Raw genomic sequence first — 18,464 nt, forward strand, 5'->3', positions numbered from 1 at the left:
CCTGCTTTATCAGCAGTTAACACTGAGACCCTGAGACCGTCACTCAATACTGGTCCAGGGTATCCTTGTCCATAATGCTTTTATTTACATTGCTATTTTCACAATTATTTGCTTTGCTAAATTTGAATGGTGATCACCGTACACACCATTTCAAAGGACTATCTCATGCTATATGTTTTGTGAAGAAAATGAAGAGTACAAGTGATGGGCTGGAGCTAGAGCAGGTTTGGCTCCTGTTGCCTCTGCAGCGTGTAAAGTGTGTTTTACACACTTTTAATAGTGTTATTCAGCATTAAAGAAAGATCCCTCCTTGTTATACTGCTTGACGGTGGGGATGTGTGCGAACATGTGTGTGTTTGTTTGTCTACGTGTGCGTGAGTGCAATTGCTAAGACAGGCATTTTACATATGTTCCTTTTAGTTTTACTGTGGATAGTGTTGTCTCTCTATATCCTCTGATCTAGAACGTTGGTTAGAGCCCTGTCATAGGTTGTGTTCGGTTAGTAATAATGTTCAACCAGTTTCCATGTTGTGCTCTGGCCTTTGGCTGTGGCCGTGGTTCCCAGGGATAGTTTCCTTGGCTGGGAGGGCTTATTGGTTTAGTGGGGATCACTAGGACAGGAAGTGGGCTTTTAAAGAGCCGCCCGGAGCTTCTGTAAACCACCCACTTTTCCCTTCTCTCTCCCTCTCTTCCTGGTAACTTTGCTCCCTCACTCTTTCCTTTGTTTGTCTTTGCTCAAAGGCACAAAACAGTGCATTTGAACAGTAAATAGTTTTTCCCTCAAATTATTTTTGACAACTTAACCTGTCATTCAAGTCTTGTTGTATTACTATGTAATTTAAGCAATGAAGTTGAAAGTTAACATTTGTTCTAGTGAGACACATATTTGCTCTAGTGAATCAGACAAGATGAAGTCACCAGAGACGTACATACAAATGATTATTACATAACTAAGTATACTGTAACTGACAGTGTTGATTGGACCCTACTATATGTACAGTGCCTTCTGAAAATATTCAGACCCCTTGACTTTTTCCACATTTTGTTACGTTACAGCCTATTCTAAAATTGATTAAATAAAAAAATGTCCTCAGAAATGTACACACAATACCCCATAATGACAAAGCGAAAACAGGTTTTTAGAAAGTTTTTCAATAAAAAACGTAAATATCTTATTTACAAGTATTCAGACCCTTTGCTATGAGACTCGAAATTGAGCTCAGGTGCATCCTGTTTCCATTGACCATCCTTGACATGTTTCTACAACTTGATTGGAGTCCACCTGTGGTAAATTAAATTGATTGGACATGATTTGGAATGGCACACACCTGTCTATATAAGGTCCCACAGTTGACAGTGCATGTCAGAGCAAAAACCAAGCCATGAGGTCGAATGAATTGTCCATAGAGCCCCGAGACAGGATTGTGTCGAGGCACAGATCTGAAGAAGGGTACCAAAACATTTCTGTAGCATTGAAGGTCCCCAATAACACAGTGGCCTCCATCATTCTTAAATGGAAGAAGTTAGGAACCACCAAGACTCTTCCTAGAGCTGGCCACCCGGACAAACTGAGCAATCAGGGGACAAGGGCCTTGGTCAGGGTGGTAACCAAGAACCCGATTGTCACTCTAACAGAGCTCTAGAGTTCCTCTGTGGAGGTGGGAGAACCTTCCAGAAGGACAACCATCTCTGCAGCACCAATCAGGCCTTTATGGTAGAGTGGCCAGACGGAAGCCACTCCTCAATAAAAGACACATGACAGCCCAATTGGAGTTTGCCAAAAGACACCTAAGACTCTCAGACCATGAGAAACAAGATTCTCTGGTCTAATGGAACCAATATTTAACTCTTTGGCCTGAACGCTAAGTGTCACATCTGGAGGAAACCTGGCACCGTCCCTACCATGAAGCATGGTGGTGGCAGGGACTGGTGCTGTGGGGATGTTTTCCACCGGCAGGGACTGGGAGACTAGTCTGGATCGAGGCAAAGATGAAAGAAGAAAAGTACAGAGAGATCCTTGATGAAAACCTGCTCAGGACCTCAGACGGGGGCGACGGTTCTCCTTCCAACTGGACAACGACCCTAAGCACACAGCCAAGACCACACAGGAGTGGCTTCAGGACAAGTCTCTGAATTTCCCAGCCAGAGCCCGGACTTGAACCCGATCGAACATCTCTGGAGAGACCTGAAAATAGCTGTGCAGTAACGCTCCCCATCCAACCTCACAGAGATTGAGAGGATCAGCAGAGAAGAATGGGAGAAACTCCCCAAATACAGGTGTGTCAAGCTTGTAGCGTCATACCCAAGAAGACTTGAAGCTGTAATTGCTGCCAAAGGTGCTTCAACAAAGTACTGAGTAAGGATCTGAATACTTGTGTAAATGTAATATTTACATGTTTAAATATTTACAAATAAATTAGTAAGTGTCTAAACTGTGTGTGTGTGTGTGTGTGTGTGTGTGTGTGTGTGTGTGTAAATTGATGAGGAAAAATAACAATTTGATCAATTTGAGAATAAGTCTGTAACCTAACAAAATGTGGAAAAAGTAAAGGGGTCTGAATACTTTCCATAGGCAGTGTATGTATGTACAGTGGGGCAAAAAAGTATTTAGTCAGCCACCAATTGTGCAAATTCTCCCACTTAGAAAGATGAGAGAGGCCTGTAATTTTCATCATAGGTACACTTCAACTATGACAGACAAAACGAGAGAAAAAATCCAGAAAATCACATTGTAGGATTTTTATTGAATTTATTTGCAAATTATGGTGGAAAATAAGCATTTGGTCAATAACAAAAGTTTATCTCAATACTTTGTTACATACCCTTTGTTGGCAATGACAGAGGTCAAACGTTTTCTGTAAGTCTTCACAAGGTTTTCACACACTGTTGCTGGTATTTTGGCCCATTCCTCCATGCAGATCTCTTCTAGAGCAGTGATATTTTGGGGCTGTTGCTGGGCAACACAGACTTTCAACTCCCTCCAAAGATTTTCTATGGGGTTGAGATCTGGAGACTGGCTAGGCCACTCCAGGACCTTGAAATGCTTCTTACGAAGCCACTCCTTCGTTACCCGGGCGGTGTGTTTGGGATCATTGTCATGCTGAAAGACCCAGCCACGTTTCATCTTTAATGCCCTTGCTGATGGTAGGCTTTGTTACTTTGGTCCCAGCTCTCTGCAGGTCATTCACTAGGTCCCCCCGTGTGGTTCTGAGATTTTTGCTCACCGTTCTTGTGATCATTTTGACCCCACGGGGTGAGATCTTGCGTGGAGACCCAGATCGAGGGAGATTATCAGTGGTCCTAATAATTGCTCCCACAGTTGATTTCTTCAAACCAAGCTGCTTACCTATTGCAGATTCAGTCTTCCCAGCCTGCTGCAGGTCTACAATTTTGTTTCTGGTGTCCTTTGACAGCTCTTTGGTCTTGGCCATAGTTGAGTTTGGAGTGTGACTGTTTGAGGTTGTGGACAGGTGTCTTTTATACTGATAACAAGTTCAAACAGGTGCCATTAATACAGGTAACGAGTGGAGGACAGATGAGTCTCTTAAAGAACAAGTTACAGGTCTGTGAGAGCCAGAAATCTTGCTTGTTTGTAGGTGACCAAATACTTATTTTCCACCATAATTTGCAAATAAATTCATTAAAAATCCTACAATGTGATTTTCAGATTTTTTTTTCTAATTTTGTCTGTCATAGTTGAAGTGTACCTATGATGAAAATTACAGGCCTCTCATCTTTTTAAGTGGGAGAACTTGCACAATTGGTGGCCGACTAAATACTTTTTTGCCCCAATGTATGTATCTCTGTGTATCCAGGGAGACAGTGGACATACCAGACCTGCACTGAGTTTGGTTACTTCCAGACCACTGATTCTCCTAACCAGCCCTTCGGTGGCTTTGGCCTCCAGTGAGTACTTATTTAATGCTGACAAGTATTCTCCTCCAGGTGTGTGTGTACTAGTGAAGGAATGTCTCTCTGTGGATAACTGGATCAATGGGCGCCTCTCCTTTCTCTTTCCATCCCTTCCCTCTCTGACAGGTACCATGTGGAACAGTGTCAGGACATTTTCAACATCAGCGCCAAGACACTCTATGCTGGAATAGACCAGACCAATGAGAACTACGGCAGCTACAACATCCGTGCCACGAGAATTGTTTTCCCCAACGGTTCCATCGACCCCTGGCATGCCCTGGGCATCACCTCTAGCATCTCAGATGACCTCCCTGCCATCTTCATAAAGGGTGAGGGCTCAACGTTGGTCCGTTCGATCCTTCAACTGATGTCTATGGTGTCTTGTGACTACATTCAGGTCCTTTCAGCATCTGACAAATGCTTTGTACAGGACGAGATCAAGAGAGCAGCTGTGTCATGTCACTGTATAACAGCCATCTCTCTCTCATATATATATATATATATATATATATATATATATATAAAATGTCTCACTCTGATCCAGGAACAGCCCACTGTGCCAACATGTACCCTGCCAGAGCTGAGGATCTCCCCCAGCTGACCCTGGCTCGGGAACACGTCTTCCAGCTCCTGCAGAAGTGGCTGAAGGAGAAGTGAGAGACAGCCACAGTGGCCAATCAGGCTGAATGAGAAGTGATAGAAAGCCATGGTTGCCAATCAGGCTGAAGGATAAGGATTTATGTTTGTTTGGAGAAAGGAAATGACCACAGTTGTACAATAGTGACTGTGCTGTAAGGATGTAAGGACTATTGATTATATCAATGTAATGTTGTTTCCTTGTACATGACAAATACAACTTTTAAGAGATTAATCAGATTTGAGTTACGCTATCCTCTTCCAGTAAATTCTTTCAAAATAAAGTGTATTTCCCAATATTACTGAATAGTTGTTTTCCAGACAGTCTGTGCACTTCACAATGTCTGACTGTCTACTCTTGTGAAATATCGGCAGGAAAATGCATAAATGATGCTCTCACTATTTGCACTATGACAGTAGGAGAACCATGATTATGTCCTACAAAAATGCCAGAAGATGACATGTCAAACACAAACAACATTCTGGAAATACATTCACTCCACAGCAGAGGGGCTGTGTTACAGTATATCTGTCAGTTCATATTTGCCCTGGTCAAGAATATATGGGGAGATTTTGTCCTTTAAGAGCTTGAGATTCAGTAATATTGCAAAATCCCTCTCTAGGACATGATCCTAACACAGCTGTATTCTCTCTCTCTCTCCAATCTCTCGCCACAGTGTCTCTTTTCACAATCCCCTTTCTATATCCCAGCAGGGACACTACTCCCTCAGTCCCCTGGGGTGGGGTATGAACTCTGAAACATCTGGGGCCTCATAAACTGCATATGTACAAAATGTGGATATGTACAAGTTTTATTTTTACAATCTAAAATAATTACACTGCAATCCTTTTCCTATTTTATTTCCATGACCATTGCAGGCTGTGATGGGTTCATATTCCCGAAGTAGCCATACAACTAATGACCATGCACATCTCTTGTTTATTTAAACCTAGTAGTCTAAATAAAAAGGCTAAATATATATTTCAAGTGTAACGGCTTTCTTCCTGCGAAGGAGAGGCGGACCAAAACGCAACGTGGTTGAAGTTCATGGTTCTTTTAATAAGAGACACTTAACATGAACAAACTACAAAACAATAAACGTGGCAAAACCGAAACAGCCCTATCTGGGGCAGTAAACACAAAGACAGGAAACAACCACCCAAAAAAATAATATGGCTGCCTAAATATGGTTCCCAATCAGAGACAACGATAGACAGCTGCCTCTAATTGAGAACCAATCTAGGCAACCATAGACATACAATTTACCTAGACAGGTGCCAGCCCCATAAACATACAAAAACCCCTAGACAAGACAAAGCACATAAATCCCCCATGTCACACCCTGACCTAACCAAAATAATAAAGAAAACAAAGATAACTAAGGCCAGGGTGTGACATCAAGTTTTGCAATGCCATAGGCAGCACAGTTTATAATATACAGTCAAATGTAATTAACAGGTGTACAGTTTATATGTGACATTGAAGTAGGCCTATGTATGTTACTGTAACTAGGCTACCCTATTCCTACTTGGGGCATTCTGGTTAAATCAATGTTTCCACATTTCCCAGTGGTTGTAATTGTATTTTCTTTACAATGTTTCAGAATTCATGGGCAGTCCATCATATTTAGGTTAGGGGAAAAGTTGATGCAAAATATTGTTGAATTCAAACGTCCTGCTGACAGGTCAACAATGTGCCATTGTTTAATCATGTAGAAACTGACACAAATCCTTTTCCAGATACATCATAAATTACTGCTAAAGATTAAAACATCCTCCCAACACAGTGGTAGTTTATGTAAAATATTTGAACGTATGGGTAGAATACACAGTATTGCTGTGCGATAAGAGTGGGACATAATTGTCTATTTAATCTCAGAGCCTATACCAAGGCAGGACATAGAAACCGAATAATCGATTGAACTAAATATTGAACAACAATTCAGTCTTTTGCATAGTGTGGGCTGCGTTTATCCTACTTTTAAATTGTTTCGAATATACAATCAATCTTTCTGAATGCATGGACAGGTACTCGCTATATACTGTTGGTAGCATGCTTGTTTAGTTTGAAAGAGTCACTACAAAATATCAAAACATTCTGCGCACACCTCTACAGAAATGGGATCAAAATAGCCATTGCTCTTTAAGAAACTGCCTTGGCCTAATTCAAATCGTTTTAAAATTATACTGCAAATAAAGAGCGTTATTGGCGCCATAAAAGGTATACGGAGGGTGTTTTCCAGGCAGGGGTTTAATGCTCGTTCACACGCGCAGTTTTATGACAGGTCTTATTTATAACGAGAAATGTATTGTTTTCGCCAAGTTTATACAATATTTGTGTGCGTGCGCAGACTTTTCAGAAATGGTGCACTCAGAAATGTTATGTGAAATGTACGCAACGGTTATAGGTTCCAACCTGGGCAGAGGAGCAAAGGCTCTGTCTGCGCGGTCTATTAAAGGGAAGGATAGCAAGGGCTCCAATATCTCCTCTAGATATAGAGTAAGGGTCTATTACGGGGAAGGGCAGAGATGGCTCCAATATCTCCTGTAGATATAGCCTACAATAGAGCACATGTTATTTGTGTAAATGACTGCAGTCTGCAGGCAGGATCTGCTCTGCTTCTAGTTTTAGCAGCCTTAAGAGTTGGACATGCTTACATATCCACATACACGCTGCCATAGAGTTACATTAGAAGTGCCCATCCAAGAAGGCTCAATGTCATTGGCCGCAGATAAAATCACTACAGTAGCTTTGATTGGACTGATCATGACAACATCATACTTTTAAAATCTTAGCTAGCAGTCATCATCATGAATCAAGTTGACAATCTACTGGCATATACTTATTAATCCTTGTCATATGAAGATAAATTATAGATAAAACATATCTGTGCTCATTGGCCATTGGACATGAACTACACAACAAGTTGGAAATCGCAAATTCAACAATGAGTGGTTTGGAAGGAATCAGTGGCTAACTGCAAGCATTGCAAAGCAATCACTAGCCTGCTATTCAGTGGAGTGGCTGTGTGGTCCCAAGTCTGGGATTAAGGGTCTCTTTTCCAAGGTTAAAATGATAAACATTCAACATTGGCCATGCTGTCAATGAAGCATGATTTGTGCCAAGCTCAAAACAACTGTTAACTTGGAACTGCGAAATCTGACTTTAGTGAGTTTCAGACAACTGGGAACTGGGGAAAAACGAGCTCCGACTGGGAAAATGCGTTTTGAGTGGTCCTCCAACTCGGAACTGTACATCTGGAACTCGGGCCTCTTTCAAGAGCCACGACCTGAAGATCACTGACGTCATCATGATTCAACATTGTTTTTTTCAGAGTTCCCAGTTGTCTTCAAATCACCATAAATCAAGAGAATGTCAGACTTTGATGATAAAGTTTGATGACAAAATTTGCCCACGAAGGACCACTGCGCCACCTTCCTGTTCAAGTGAGCACAGCACAACAAGGTGAGGGCGAAAATGTATTGTATGCCGCAGCATAAATTATGTAATATGGCAGGGAGATATGTATACTGTAGCTAAGAAAGTAATACTAAGTGTTGTGTAGTAAGCTGTTAGTAGCCCACGTGCCTCACCCTAATAATTTGGTATATTTTCCCCTCTTAATTTCACCTACTGTTCTGAGTTGGTGGTGCACATGTAGCCTATAACCTGTTTTAGAGAAATGCAATCATCGAGAGTTGGGCCAGTAACCGAAAGGTTGCTAGATCGAATCCCCGAGCTGACAAGGTAAAAATCTGTCATTCTACCCCTGAACAAGGAAGTTAACCCACTGTTCCTAGGGCGTCATTATAAATAAGAATTTGTTCTTAACTGACATGCCTAGTTAAATAAAGGTTAAATAAATCAAATTAAAATTGAATTTTGTAAGAGCTTTCATTGTCTGCTTATATGCCCCCTTAATTTATCCTACGGTTCTGACTTGGTGTACAGGGAGAACAATGTAAGAACGGCCCATGTTCTGAATTCTGTCGCTGTACATTTCAAAGGCGCTGAGCAAATAGTTATATTGACAACATCCGTCCTAGCTCGCTCATTAATGTCTTTATCGAAATGACAGATTGCCTCTTATCTGCTTGTCGTCCCCTTATGCCATAGTTTGTACATCTCAATTGTCAGTAGAAACCAGATTTGTTTAAGCAAGTCAGCAATATCAGCTTTTTAAAAAATAAAGGCAGTAAATGAGGCTGAATGAACTGTTTTGCTACCAGACAAGGCCAGGTGTAGCAGTGGTAAGGTGTTGGGACAGCTTTATGTAGACCCTAAAAGTTTGTGGGCACCGTTTTTCACCCCCCCCCCCCCCCTCTCTAAGATTTACATGCCAAAATCGCCACTGTGCACCTTCACTCTTACTCTTAATTAATCTCATGTAACTCAACACGCCATCCACTAACTCTTTAAAAAATCCTGTATTTTTAGTATGGCAGAGTCGGTGTAACTAAGCCAGGGCTTGGCCCCTCCTGTATATGTGTGTGTGTGTTTGGGGGGGGTGGGGTGCACACAGGTAAACAGAGGCACCAGGTGGTCCTTTTGTCCTGCCAACAGTTGGGGGACCCATACAGGGGCCACTGGGGGAAACTGACTTACAATACAAGCTGTCTTAAAATGTCTCCATAGTGAGTGTTGGAGAGGTGGAGTTTGAGTAGGCTACTTATAACTTTATGTTACAAACACTTTCTCTTCTGGGTATGAAATATCATTGCGGGGTGAGCCACTCCCTTGTCTGTACATTAACCCTTGTGCTTTGCTGCAAAACAATTACATCCATTGTGGTATGGTGAAATTGACCCACACAGTTTAAACACACTCAACTTTATTTTGTCTTGTCAGACGTTTCAGAAATAAGAAATACAAGGACGTTTGATTAAAAAAAAACTCTATATTTAAGAACTATTTGTTAAACATATTTCCTTTCTCCCAAACAAGTATTTTCTGTTTGGAGCTCATTTTGGAGTGTCAGAGATCTGCTGCTCTCACACTGAGAAGGAGAAGCTTGGGAAAGCTCCTTTTCACCCAAATATAATTATAAAAGTGCAACCAAAAACAGTCAAAACAAAATACATCAAAGACACTTGTTTTTTTTTGTTGATCTGTGCAAATATCTATACACATGAAAGCCCCCCGGGTCAAAATGACCCACAGCATAAGGTTTGTATACAAAATAGAAATAGACATTCCAAAACATATCAGTGTGTCCACATTTTGAAGTTAGGTTCATGACCCTAAATGAGTAAAAGTAATTTAATTTAATGTAGAAAAAGATAGATTAACTAGTGTTTTAGACAATTCAAACGTGGAAATGGGTCAAATTGACCCACAACATAATATCAGGTTAATAAAAATGAGTAAACGAAATTAAGCAAATGTTTAAAATAGGACACATATCACATGCACAAAGCTAAATTAAATGAACAATTTTGAATCCCAAATGGTAGGCTAGCAGTTATAAAACAGTTATTTTTAACCGTGAACTATCAAGGACAATAGTTTGGCGCTCTCATGTTCGTTAACATGTTCGTTGTCACTTCCTGTTTACAGTACCCTACTATACACTTGCAAGTTGTCACTTTATGTGTTATTTTTTCTTCTCTCAACAACCGTTCTCCGATTCGAATTTGACTGTCGGGAGGGCGGAGTTCAACTCAGTAAAACCCTCCATATTATAATCTTGAGTGTCAGACAGCACCTTTACCTTTGGGACAAACATCGACGGAGACGTTGTGCCTGACTGTTCACTCTACTGGTAACTCGAGAGAGGCTGGTGTCGTATTCATATTGCGTTACCAACCGGAACTGTTTTATGCTCAAATAACGTTTTTGGACTATTTACATCCAAACTATTCAGGTAAGGATCGGTTATCTCCACATGGAGACGCGATATACAGTTTAAAAATGTATGTATGATATGGAAATGTTACTATGTATCAGGCTAGCCTACTTCGTATGTACAGTTCGAGAGATGAGTGATGTGAAGCTACATTGTTGCCAGCCAGAGAGGGAGAATATTCATTTTCAAGTGCGTCGCTTCAAAGTGGATCTATTCTAATTAGCTACTTTGTAAACAATGATCATCATTGGTCAACACCTGGGTCATATTCTCATTTGTCTCGACTTTACGGTTAAATGTGTACTGTTAGCAAAGCCTACCACATTTCCAGAACTGAAATGCAGAATTATACTGCTGTTGATTTTTTTTATTTTTTCAATCCATGGATAGTGTTGCTCAAAGTAGATGTCAAGGTGATTTAGTTTGCTGCTTGTCAACTAATTTATTTATTCAAATTTCCAGACTGGCATCCTTCACTTTTGCAACAATTTTTTTATGAATAGCCTACAGTAGGGCAGGCTTTAGCCTACATTTTACCAGCCAACACACACACAGCTCTGAAGGAGCTCTGTTTACAGTCTGTCTGTACATGTCTGAACTGGAGTTTGTTTAATTAACTTGTAGGGAAGAGGCGGGTGGGTTGTCACCAACCTTAAATACCTCGGCTGCAGGAGGCTATGACTGAGTGTTGTTGATAGTTCCTGGTCAAGATTGGGCTTGGTATTGGGTTATCTTGTTCTGTATCTCAGTGAGTAGCCTACTGTTCTCAGTGATTTTGCTTTTACGAACAGTTTCACAACAAAGTAACTGTGATGAGGATTAAACATCCCAAGGAATGTCAGAGAATTCCAATGATTGGCTTGATAGACCGCTGCCACACTCGGGAGCCCTAAGGCACTGCATCTCAGTGCTTGAGGTGTCACTACAGACACCCAGGTTTGAATCCAGGCTGTATCACAACTGGCCGTGATTGGGAGTCCCACAGGGCGGTGCACAATTGGACCAGTGTTGTCTGGGTTTGGCTGGTGAAGGCCGTCATTGTAAATAAGAATTTGTTCTTAACTGACTTGCCTAGTTAAATAAAAATACATTGATATAGGCCATATGTATGTAGAGACAAACTCCTTACTTATATTATTGAATATTTTTATTAATATAATTCACCCGTCTGTTTTTCAATCTGTACTTAGACAATGGTTGTCTGGGTTTTATTGCAAGCTGTTGCATAAAGCCAGTATTTCCACAGGAAGGATGCTAGAGCTGTTGCAGTCTTCTAAAAATTGCTGTAAGACTTATTAACATGAACTATAGAAAGATGGGCAATGATGTGCCAATAACAAGACCCAATATGAACTATAGAAAGACTGGCAATGAGATGCCAATAACAAGACCCAACATGAACTTTAGAAAGACTGGCAATGAGGTGCCAATAACAAGACCGAACATGAACTTTAGAAAGACTGGCAATGATGTGCCAATAACAAGACCGAACATTAACTATGGAAAGACTGGCAATGAGATGCCAATAAGACCCAACATGAACTATAGAAAGACTGGCAATGAGATGCCAATAACAAGACCCAACATGAACTATAGAAAGACTGGCAATGAGGTGCCAATAACAAGACCCAACATGAACTATAGAAAGACTGGCAATGAGATGCCAATAACAAGACCCAATATGAACTATAGAAAGACTGGCAATGAGATGCCAATAACAAGACCCAACATGAACTATAGAAAGACTGGCAGTGAGGTGCCAATAACAAGACCCAATATGAACTATAGAAAGACTGGCAATAAGATGCCAATAACAAGACCCAACATGAACTATAGAAAGACTGGCAATGAGGTGCATATAACAAGGTCATTAGTGCACTACTTGTTACTGGTTTTGGGTGCTGACAGTATCCATTAGTCATGTTTAGACGGCATGACTAACACTTCACTTGACAATGGCGATACTAAGGCCAGTGTCATAGGGGTACAAGACCTTTCAGCGCCTGTCAAAACCATAAGGAACAAGACCATGCAAGACTGTTCTCTCTGTTTGGATTGTGGTGAACTACGTTGAATCATAATCCTACGTACAAATGACTTCCATGACACTCTCTCCTCTTCCAGGTGTGTGAGACCTGAGACCTGAGATGGGCCTCCCCTCGTTACTGTGCCTGTGTGTGCTGGTGACCCTGTGTGGCCACCGGGGGGTGCTCTCCCAGGCCCCCTCCTATGGCGAACGGGGCTCCGACCTGGGGCTCCAGGTCTTCCTGCAGGTGGCCCGCTCCAGACCCCAGGAGAACGTGGTGCTTTCCCCCCACGGCGTGGCCTCCATCTTGGGCATGCTGCTGCCAGGCACCCATGGAGAGACCCGCAGGCAGCTCCTCACAGCACTCCGTTACAAGAAGAATGGTTAGACTCCCTCAATACTAGTCCTTTCATAGCCTCATCCAGTGTCTCTCATTAAATGGATTCTGCCAATTAAGCCACTTTTCTTCTTACACAGAGTCAGATGAACTCATGGATACCATTTTTATGTCTCCTTGCAATATGAAGGAAGTTAAAAGGTAGTTTTGCGAGCCAATGCTAACTAGTATTAGCACAATGACTGGAAGTCTACAGGTACGCTAGCATATGCTACTGTACTTGTAGACTTCCAGTCATTGCGCTACCCAGAGTAACAACATGATGACTTGAAGGACATGCCTTCCAGTCATACTCCTACCCCGAGGAACGACAGTTTTCAGAAAATCCCCAAATATCTCATTGAAATTGTCCAACTCTTCTTTCCAGGCCCTTATAAGATGTTGAGGAAGCTCCACAAGACGCTGACAGCCAAGTCCAACCAGGACATCGTAACTATCGCCAACGCTATGTTCTCCCAGCAGGGCTTCCCTATGGAGGAGGCCTTCATGTCTTCCAGCAGGGCCAACTTCCAGTGTGAGAGTCGGACCTTGGACTTCACTGACACCCAGGTGGCTGCAGCCACCATCAATGACTGGGTCAACAACCAGACCAAAGGTGAGACTCCAACTGGAGACAAGCTTACTGTAGGACAGTCAATTTAAACATTACCATATATCTCTAATGGTATGTAATTAGGCTACATTCATTTCACTAGGTCTTGTGGTAATTTTACATTAAATGGGGGTAACTAACTTGTCCTATTCAATTCATTGTTTATTTTGGTCAGTGTGTAATTTGTGTTGGAATCATACATTTTCCTGACTGCTGTGTTCTAATTTACAGGCCACATCCCCACTCTGGTCAAGGCAGACATGTTGGACGGCGCTCTGACCCGCCTGGTGGCCGTCAACGCCATCTACTTTAAAGGACTGTGGAAGTCCCGCTTTCAGCTGGAGAACACCAAGATAAGAACCTTCAATGCGGGAGACGGCAATGCATACAAAGTCCCTATGATGTCCCAGCTGTCGGTCTTCAACATTGGTGAGTTCTGCTCTGAAACCTAAGACACCACTCTGAACCCTTAGACCACATAATTCCATCATGGCTGTAGTTTAGCCTGTTAAGTGACATGGATAGAGTTTGTCATGTTGGCCTAAGAGTAGTCGAGTGGGGTATTTATCCATGCCTTACAGTTTCAGGACAGAATAGCTACTCTGGACTGTCTGGGATTATTTCCCTGACATGCCTAGTTTATTTCTGTAAATAAATTGTGAAAGCCTCGTGAATTAAGCATTGCTTTTGGGAGTCATATTTCAACCTCCATTTACAGGGTAAATACTATAGAGGAACACATTTGGCAAACATATTTCTCAGACATAATTGACAGGTTAAATCACTTTTCTGTGGGTTGATATGAGTATAATGGGAACCATATTGTTGCTTTATGACTACATATGGAGTTCAGCTTCGATGACATGTTTTATGACTGTTTTACAGCATGATTGTACATGTTGTTGGATTGGTATCACTGTGGTTTTGGCTTGTTTGTCTTGCGGACCACATCCCTACCACAGATTGTCCTGGGAACCAACAAACGTCATCCTTCTCATTATGCAACTAAAGCCAAACTTGACTAAACTCTTTGACATACAATATTCATGTCACTATAGAGGAGAGATATAGTATCCTCATAAGGGTGTTGAATATTGTCAGAATTTCAGATAGACCAATAAACACTTCTTAGCCTACGGTATGGATACTCCTGACCCCTTATCTCCTAGGTCTGGCGAGCACACCCCAGGGGCTGAATTATAAGGTCATTGAGCTACCGTATCATGGCAACAGCATAAGCATGCTGATCGCCCTGCCATCGGAGGAGGACACGCCCCTAGGTGATGTCATTGCTCACATCAGCACAGCCACGATACAGAGCTGGACCAAGCTGTTGCACCAGAGGAAGGTCCGCCTGCTGCTGCCTAAGTAAGACCCAAACACAACCCACTCACTGGTTCAAAAACCCTTACCCAGGATTCTGTTCAGTAGGACACAATGTCCTGGACACATTGCAAGTAAAAATATATTGTATAGAGCTGACATTATTGCCCACTACATGACAGAGAAGCATGTCTGTAATGTTGCACCCCAATGACCAAGTAACTTCCAAGTATTGTTGCAGGGACGGGTAAAAGACAAGACACACCCACTCCTGACTCTTATTTTAATAATATTTAATTAACCTTTATTTAACTAGGCAAGTCAGTTAAGAACAAATTATTTTTTACAATAATGGCCTACCCCGGCCAAACCCTCCTCTAAGCCGGACTATGCTGGGCCAATTGTGTGCCGCCCTTTGGGACTCCCGATCACGGCCGGTTGTGATACAGCCCGGGATCGAACCAGGGTCTGTAGTGACACCTCGAGCACTGCAATATAGTGCCTTAGACCACTGCACCACTCGGGAGCCCTGTGGCCAGGAAGCACTTCCTATCAGCAAATAACACACCTGCTAACACTCCTAGCTTCAACATTTGTGCTATTTGTTATGTGTATGAAAAGTCTTCACTAATTGGTGAATGAAATGGTCATTACATCATTGGCCTGTGTGTGTAGGTTTACTGCTGAAGCCGAAGTGGACCTGCGAGCCTCCCTCTCAGCCCTGGGGATAACAGACATATTTGATGAGGGCAAAGCTGACTTCAGACACCTCAGTGAGTGGCACTGGGCTCATACATAAAAAATCACATAGAACTGTAAGGTCTTCTTTCTGACAGTGTATCAACCAACCATTGGTCTCAGTCTGGCTTGACACAATGATGACTGGTGCTAATATATGAAAACATTGTTGACTGTTTACTGCGATGAGAGCTCCAAATAGCCATGATTCATGTCTAGCTGTCCGGTGTGAAGTGGTGAAGAAGCATAAGATGTTATTTTCCTCTAATGACTTCTGCAGGCTTTCTGATATTATGGACCAGAATTAACGTGTGCAGAGTTGTTGTCTAGTGCCACCCAGTGGAACATTGTTTTTATCAATGGAACTTTACAGCACTTGAATATTTTGTCATCTAATTTTTCCCTCAGGTACAAAGCCTGTGTATGTATCTAAAGCGCTACAGAAAGCTAAGATAGAGGTCAATGAGGATGGAACCAAAGCAGCTGCTGCCACGAGTGAGTGTTTGTTGGTTTAGTCATTTTGTGTTTGTATTGAATTGAGTTTGGCATCTGTGTGGATACTCTCTCTGAATATTAAAGATAAGGCAGGTTGAAGACATGTTTTGATTTGTATTTATCCTTTTCCTCCAGCTGCCATCTTAATGGCCAGGTCTTCTCCACCTTGGGTCATCGTAGACCGACCCTTCCTCTTCCTCATCCGGCACAACCCAACAGGTACAGCGTGCTGTCTGTCTGGCTCTCATTTTTTCTGTAACTTTTAGAATGTACTCTAATCATTTCAAAAGACTGACATCCTCTTTGGCAAAGATCATTAGTTGTTTATCTAGCAGTTGTGTAATTGAAACGACATCGGGAAGGTCAGGTCATATTCTGTCTTTGGTTTTCTTTGTTGTTGACATGCATGATATGTTCATTTCCTTCTATTTGCTGTATAATTACTTGTTGTTTCTTTGGTCCTCAGGTACGATCCTCTTCATGGGCCAGGTAAATCAGCCTTGAGCTTTTTCTGCCTGCAGATGTCCCTTTCCCTGGAATGTGCCTTCTGAGCTTCAGAATAATGCATTAATATACACAGCACACACTTCCTTGCTCACATGCAAACACACCCATACACACACAAACACACTCAGACTTGTATTTTTGCCATCTGGAGATTTGTGTACAATATGGACATATTATGATGCTATTTGTTTTAAATGTTTGCATTTGATTTGACTTTTTCTATGATCCATAATATAGTGTTCTGCCAATGAGACATTTCCATAGTGTTTTAATTATCCTTTGTATACTTTCTAGAGTACTTGCTACCTTTTTTTTTTTATGTGACCCTGAATGTCAAACGTGTATATTATATGAGGTACATTTCAGTTTGAATTAAAGTTATTGGTGGTTTTACATGTTCAGTTTCAGATTATAAAGTTACACTCCAAGTCACTGAATTCATTTAGCCACTCAAACCCATGTTTTGATATGTCAATCATCTGCATTAAACTCTGTTTGAGTACTCTTGTACTTAGTTTTTTTTTCTCCAAATGGAATGTAACAATTACCATCTGTTATTGAGGTGGATGAGTTGGTACTTTAAAAAATTGAGGGGTGTGCTTAAATAAACATCCTTTCTCTTGTATCAATCAAATATACAAAACATTCCATAAAGTAAATTAATGTATTTATAAAGTTATATGTAAAGGATACCTTCTATTAGGGAAAAGTACCTTTGGATGTGCAAGTCGACCAGGGGAGATTCTCATTTGGGAAAAAGACCGTCCTCCATCCTCTCTCTCCTCTGTGACCTGGAAACAACTCAAGTTGGTGAGTGGTCGAGGAGAGTGTCATTTAGTTAGTAGGTGAATGGAGGAGTGTCCTTGCCTCCCACCGACAAAGCACATGTGAGGTACAGTTTTGTGAGCATGGAGAGGTTAGAAAAAGGCAGACTAGTAAATTGGGCTAAGGAAAAGGTGGGTATTGAAGAAAGGCTATTTGTGTGTGTGTTCTGCAAGCAGTACAGCGGATGAAGGCACGGCATGAGCGTGGTGAATGGATAGACATGGTTATGGAAAACGAGGAAGGAGAAAAACAGTGCAGTGGGAAGATGTGTGTTGAAGTACAAAATATATTCTGCTGTCTGATGGCTCAGAAATGGAACCTGATGAGAGTGAGAATTAATGACCTGTGGTGGTAGGTGTGGTGAAGTCATCCAAGTGTCACGCACCTAGGGACAAGATGTGTGACTTGCTTTGCTCTCCAGACAGGCTGCCTTTGAAAGGAGTGATTACTGCGGTGGTGTTGAGGTGGAGCAACTGAAATATATTTTTTTCCCTATGTCTGTTTTACGCCTGCCGTTTGGTGCGACACAGGCCCCGTGGCGAGTGTGGTGAAACTGAGAAGACACTGTCTGTCCTTTTGAGTTTGGAAGCAGAGTTTTTACCTGATAAAATCAGTTATCTCGTGAAAGCTTTTGTGCCAAACCCACTAAGGTGTTTCAAATGCCAAGCTTATGGTCATGTAGATGGAGATTCCAAGATGTGAGAAGTGTGCAGGAGGGCGTGTTACAAAGGATTGTGTACTATCGGTGGAAAAAACGGTGTCTCAATTGTGGGGGAGCCCATGTTGCTGAGGATCAGAAGAGATATAGGTTGTAGTTGCCAGGGTCAGCGTAGAACAGGAGGTGTTGTATGCTGAGGCAGTGAAGAGAGAAAAGGATGATGAGTCACAGGTGAGCAGTAGGCCTAGGGCAATACAGAGTGATACAAATGTGTGCTTCAGTAAGGTTTCTTAGCATTCATTGCCATGATTATCAACTGTCCCGCAGAAATGGAATGTAAATCACAGAAAATAGATGTTTTGGTGGCAGTTGCAGATAAGTACTTGGGTGTACTAGGTTTTACTGCAGAAGAGTGACAAGGTGTGTTGAACAAAAGAGTCCTGTCCTCCCAAGCAGTCGGCCTGGTGAAGGATTACTTAGGGTCAAGGTATTGGCATGGGGGTGGTGAT

At 41.9% G+C, this 18,464-nt stretch overlaps 2 protein-coding genes across 2 annotated transcripts in view; both read left to right on the forward strand.

Moving 5' to 3' along the window:
* The window catches only part of prss59 (serine protease 59, putative), a 43,925-nt gene extending 39,078 nt beyond the window's left edge, over nucleotides 1-4,847 (forward strand). Inside the window, exons 7-9 of the mRNA XM_021588343.3 lie at nucleotides 3,816-3,906; nucleotides 4,039-4,241; nucleotides 4,457-4,847. Coding sequence (XP_021444018.2) covers nucleotides 3,816-3,906; nucleotides 4,039-4,241; nucleotides 4,457-4,569 — 407 coding nt within the window. The 3' untranslated portion in view covers nucleotides 4,570-4,847. The remainder of the gene's footprint in view (nucleotides 1-3,815; nucleotides 3,907-4,038; nucleotides 4,242-4,456) is intronic.
* A 5,172-nt stretch (nucleotides 4,848-10,019) lies between these two features.
* LOC110507920 (glia-derived nexin) lies at nucleotides 10,020-16,974 on the forward strand. Its single transcript, XM_021588340.3, has 9 exons — nucleotides 10,020-10,412; nucleotides 12,519-12,803; nucleotides 13,185-13,412; nucleotides 13,641-13,838; nucleotides 14,579-14,777; nucleotides 15,408-15,505; nucleotides 15,879-15,965; nucleotides 16,101-16,184; nucleotides 16,432-16,974. Exons 2-9 carry the CDS (start codon nucleotides 12,542-12,544, stop codon nucleotides 16,467-16,469), a joined length of 1,194 nt encoding a protein of 397 aa, XP_021444015.1. The 5' UTR covers nucleotides 10,020-10,412; nucleotides 12,519-12,541; the 3' UTR covers nucleotides 16,470-16,974.
* Nucleotides 16,975-18,464: the final 1,490 nt, after the last annotated feature.

The sequence above is a fragment of the Oncorhynchus mykiss genome, chromosome 27 (assembly GCF_057628025.1).
Source record: "Oncorhynchus mykiss isolate SJ-2025 chromosome 27, ASM5762802v1, whole genome shotgun sequence".
Lineage (NCBI taxonomy): Eukaryota > Metazoa > Chordata > Actinopteri > Salmoniformes > Salmonidae > Oncorhynchus > Oncorhynchus mykiss.